The 4,953-nt window shown below is 43.9% G+C and overlaps 1 protein-coding gene across 2 annotated transcripts in view; it reads right to left on the bottom strand.

The window, feature by feature from the left end:
* STK24 (serine/threonine kinase 24) overlaps positions 1-4,953 on the bottom strand; it is a 143,968-nt gene that overhangs the window by 28,335 nt on the left and 110,680 nt on the right. For both annotated transcript variants that reach the window (XM_006831983.1, XM_006831982.1), the window contains exon 3: positions 3,720-3,776. In XM_006831983.1, the coding sequence (XP_006832046.1) occupies positions 3,720-3,776 (57 nt within the window). The remainder of the gene's footprint in view (positions 1-3,719; positions 3,777-4,953) is intronic.

The following is a 4,953-nucleotide window of genomic DNA, read 5'->3' as shown; positions in this document are numbered from 1 at the left end:
TGGACCACACCAGTTATAAAATGGAGAAAGGCACAGCAGTGTCACAGGAGGTAAAGGGCCTGGACCACACCAGTTATAAAATGGAGAAAGGCACACCAGTGTCACAGGAGGTAAAGGGCCTGGACCACACTTGTTAGAAGGACGAAGCCCAGCTCTGCCATTGGCTGCGGGAACCCCTAACCTCTGAAGTCCTGGTGTAGTGCTGTAGGACAAGTCAGTCATGTGAACCACAAGGTCGGTGGTTCAAACTCACCAGTCACTCCTTAGACACACTATACAGGGTCGCTATGGGTCAGAATCAACAACAACAAAACCTCAGAGCATCAGCCACCTATCAAAATGAGACGGCTGGTGACATCTCACAGGAATGTCTGGTTCTGTCGCAGGAGTTAAGTGAAAGGACAACCACTTCTCAGCACCCTCACACTGTAAAAGACCCCTGGTGGCGCTGTAAGAGTAGCACTGGACTACCAATCACAGGGTCAGCAGTTCACGGCCACCAGCAGCTCTGCTGGAGAAAAGAGTTACTGTTTCAGAAATCCTATATATATATATATATAGTTGCTATGAGTTAGAATGGAACGTACTATATAGGAAAAGCACTGGACTGCTAACATAAAGGTTGGTGGTTCAAAGCTACCAGCTGCTCCTCAGAAACCCTACACAGGATTTCTGAGTTAGGACCAACTCATTGGCACTCTATGTGTTTTTTTGTGCTTTTTTTAAAGGAAGCGCTCTATATATCTTTGTAACGAAATGTCTAAAATTCCAGAGACAGAAACTGTAACTCAAAGCTTCAGAGAAAGTTACTACCAAACAAATTAAATTACAGTGGCATCAAGAATGATTTAAGTGATGCATCCGTGAACTAGAATGGCTATTCTGAAGAACTCTGCGTTGGATAAGTGAGTTCCTACAAACAATCCTACGTGAGCCACAAATAAAGCCACTTAGTAGCTCACCTAATTATATGACACGAGAGTAATTTTCTACATTGCTGTACTGTTTCCCACAAGACTTTTTTTTTAAGGTAAGCTCTCTGTGTATAGTGCATGTTTATAGAAAGGAACCAAAAGCAAGTCATAAAATTTACCTAGCTGTTTTGTTGTTTTTCCCATATTAGTATCTTGGTTATACCATATTAGAGTACATAATATGTCTTGAATGCTTCCTTTTAAATACTACTTTGACAAGTTATTTTTACAGTTTGTAAAATTACGCAGTGTTCTCAATTGGGTATATAGCCAAAAGGCCCTTTGGGGATATACAAAAGTTTTAGAAATTCACCTTAAAAAAAACGATTCATTCTTATTATAAAGACAAGTTATATTTTTAATCAAAGGCATTTCATTCCTTAGTGAATTAAGTGTATACAGATTATCACTGCTAACAAACAGGCTTGGTGCAGCTTACACAGCAACAGCAGTGGAAACTATACACCCCCATCCCTACTCACTGTCCACCACGCAACACAAGGTCTACCCTCTGATGCTAAAATGACAGCTAAGGCCTGTCCCAGAGATCATCACCCAGTGCTAACAGAAGGGGTACGGAAAGGTGGCTGACTACACTGATTTTAATACAGCATCAACCTCAGGTAGTAAATAAACAAGTATGTGAGCACTGTATTTAAATTTTAAAAAGGGAGGTACTGCTTATGGTACATTGGTTATTTCTGAGCAGTCCATTACAGTCCACAATACAACCACAACTTTACTACTAAATGTGAATCTAAAGAGTCTGGCTTTAAAGCTATCTTACACTGCTGTTGCGGTTAGCTAAGCTCAAGCTGGCCCCTGACTCCCGGCAGGCCCGTCTGTGTGTTACAGAACAGAAGTGCTCACATTCTGTACTGCTTTCTCGGCGGCTGTAGCCTTTACTGGAGCACATCACCCATGCCTTTTCATCCCCAGAAGTGCTGGATGGGTGCAAACAGCCCACCTTTCCACTAGCGGCCAATTGCAGCCCACTTGCATCACACCCGGGCCCTTTCCCAGCACAGTCTTACATTAGTCTAGTCTGGGGGCTGGTGTGTGTTACAGCAATGCAGTCAAAGGGTCACAGAAGATGATGGACTGATGCTGGTCCCGCTGCATCCTAAGTTCACTGTGGGGGCTGGCAGGGCAATCACTGCCTCGGTGTGCATCCGTGCAGTGGAAGGCTGCGTCCCCTCCCTGTCCTGACTACTGCTCTGGTCTTTGACATCGTCCTTCAACACCATGCTCGTCACTCATCCCTGGTACGTCAAGACACCATGTGTCTATGTTGGAAGCTAAGTTGGAGGTGCTGGTTATGTGCCGTGGAGTCGGTTCCAACTCATAGCGACCCTGTACAGGGCTTCCGAGGCTGTAAATCTTTAAGGGAGCAGAAAGCCTCATCTCTCTCCTGTGGAGCAGCTGGTAGTTTTGAACTGCTGTCCTTGAGGTTCACAGCCCAATTCGTAACCACTACGCTACCAGAGCTCCTTGGAAGCTAAGATGGGAAGTTACCATCTGAAATAATAACACAATGGTAATCAGCTTTCACACACATAACTTGTGTTGGCCAATAAGCTAATACACTGTTTTTAGGCAAAATCATTTTTGGAAAAAGTCATTCACTGCTTCTATGAATAAATTTGCTGGTTTCTGTTATATATTTTCCCATGACACAATGATACTGGTTTCAAAAGTCGATCTACAGCAGCAGGAGGCTGGCTTGCAAAGTGTGCCCTTTGGACATGTAAACGAATACGTATTTTTGTTTTGTAGGTATACATCAAATATATTTGTTTTGTTGATTTGTGAAAAATAAGATGTAAAAGGTAAGCCAGTATGGGGGAAGACAGAGTCCCTGCTGAAGAGTTTTCATCTTGTCTAGATGACTCTGGTAAAAAGAGATGGGGACAAGATTCTTATGATTCAGTAGTAACTAGTTATCATGACTAATTGTGACTGTCACAATAGTAAAGGTAGAAGTTTTGTATAAAAAATAAAAACAAAAAACGGGTAAGTAGTGAATCTTACAGTCCAGAAACAGAGGACCCTAGGACCATCAAGGGAGAAGAGCACAATTGGAATATGGGACCCTATCTATCCAGAGATGCAGCGTCATCTGATATGGAGGCAGAGATGAGGACATGGAGAGAGGCAGCAGCTGAGAACTCTAGACTCATGGAAAGAGAGGGACTGAGAGGTGGCGGCCAGGAAGCCGACTTGGAGAATGTGCCCTTTGGTGCTTTAAATTATTATATATGCCTGAATGTTAAAAAAAAAAGAGCTAAAATGAATAGAGAGGAAATACTGTTAACTGATGGTACATGGAGGGGATTATAGTCATTATAATGAAACAAAGTATACGTTTTGGTGAATGTAAAACTGATTATCTGCCTGTAAACTTTCACTTAATTCACAATAAAAACTTTAACCCTATTATTGGGGGCAGGGGGGAGGGTACACAGGGAGAAAGCAGGGTAACTGTTGTTACAGGGAAGGGAGAATAATCCCCGAGATGAAGTCAAATGTACGATTACTTGAAAGTAAAGCTGATGATCTTATCTGTTAACCTTCACTCAATTCACAATAAAAACCCATAAAACAAAAAGTAGACCTACATATTGTCAGGACCAGTTTTGTTCCTTTTTAATATGATTTAAACAAGGAAAAGGGAAAGACACATACAGAATCATCATAAAGCCGAGTTTACTGAGAACACAAGCAAGTCTGCAGCAGAATACTTACAAGATCGAGTGCGGAGCCTCCACCAAGATATTCCATTATTATCCATAACTTAGTATCCTGCAAAAACAAAAAAGAGAGGGGATCACTTTCAAACAAACAAAACATAAAACCTGCATAAATATACCATCAGCAGGCACTGCATGTGATACAGAAAATGATGCACAGTAAGTCTCAGAGTGTAAGGAAACCTCTGCAAATTGGTACAGGCCTGCCTGAGAGGACAATTGTCCAGAGTCTGGTCAGGGACCCAGGTTATTTTCAGGTGTTTCATCAAGTGATTCTCACACAGCCACACTTGAGAGCCTGGCCCCAAGGTCAGCAGAAGGGAGTCACATGTCCCAACCCACTTTCATCAGTTAGAAAGTGACGATGCTGCGCTCAGCAGTGGAGGGACAAGTCCACTCCCTCCCTCTGTCCTGCAGTCCTGAGCACTTCAGCGATTCCCAGTCCCTGTGAACAAGGTGAAGGCAATGCTCCCTAGAGAAGACAGCCCCATGGATGACCGATTTAGCCTTGGATTCTTCGCCATATGTTTTGTTTTTAATGGCACCCTCTGCCCCGACCCTATGGGACTTTCTCCCCTCTCATGTTGATGACGGTAAAGGGGCCCCAAGGAGCCTGTCAGGAATGTTCAGTACCTCTCACACAGAATGACTCCTGGGTGGATCTTTTTCCCTGTCACCCTCAAGGTCACTCAGTCCCCCTTGTGACTTCCAGAGTTCTCTTTTTACAGCACAGATCCCAAAGTGCTACTCCCTCAAAAAATAAACCAATGTCCCCATCACTTCTATGTTGGTAAAGCAGCCAGGGTCTTAAATCCTGACTCAGCCTGCACTGAGTGAGTTCTCACTAAGCTTCCGGCTCAGCGCTTAGGCAAAGTGCCTGGCCCAGTTTAAGCAACCAAGAAAGCAAGACCAAGGACATCCGTCAGGAGGGCACTGGTGGCTCAAAGGTGTTCGATTCCTCGTCTATGCTCCTCATACACTAACCCCATCTGTCAGAAGGGGATGATGCTGTTTTGACCCTAAACAGGTTTCCACAGAGCTTCTAGCCTTACATAGACCAAGGAACAAAGGGCTGGTCACCTACACCCATGCACCAGCCAATGAAAACCCCATGGGTAACAACGGTCATCCAATACGCTAACACCACAGTAACAACGGTCATCCAACACGCTAACACCACAGTAACAACGGTCATCCAACACGCTAACACCACAGTAACAACGGTCATC

This window comes from Chrysochloris asiatica, unplaced genomic scaffold (assembly GCF_000296735.1).
Source record: "Chrysochloris asiatica unplaced genomic scaffold, ChrAsi1.0 scaffold00005, whole genome shotgun sequence".
NCBI lineage: Eukaryota > Metazoa > Chordata > Mammalia > Afrosoricida > Chrysochloridae > Chrysochloris > Chrysochloris asiatica.
This window is presented reverse-complemented; position numbering and strand designations above follow the sequence as displayed.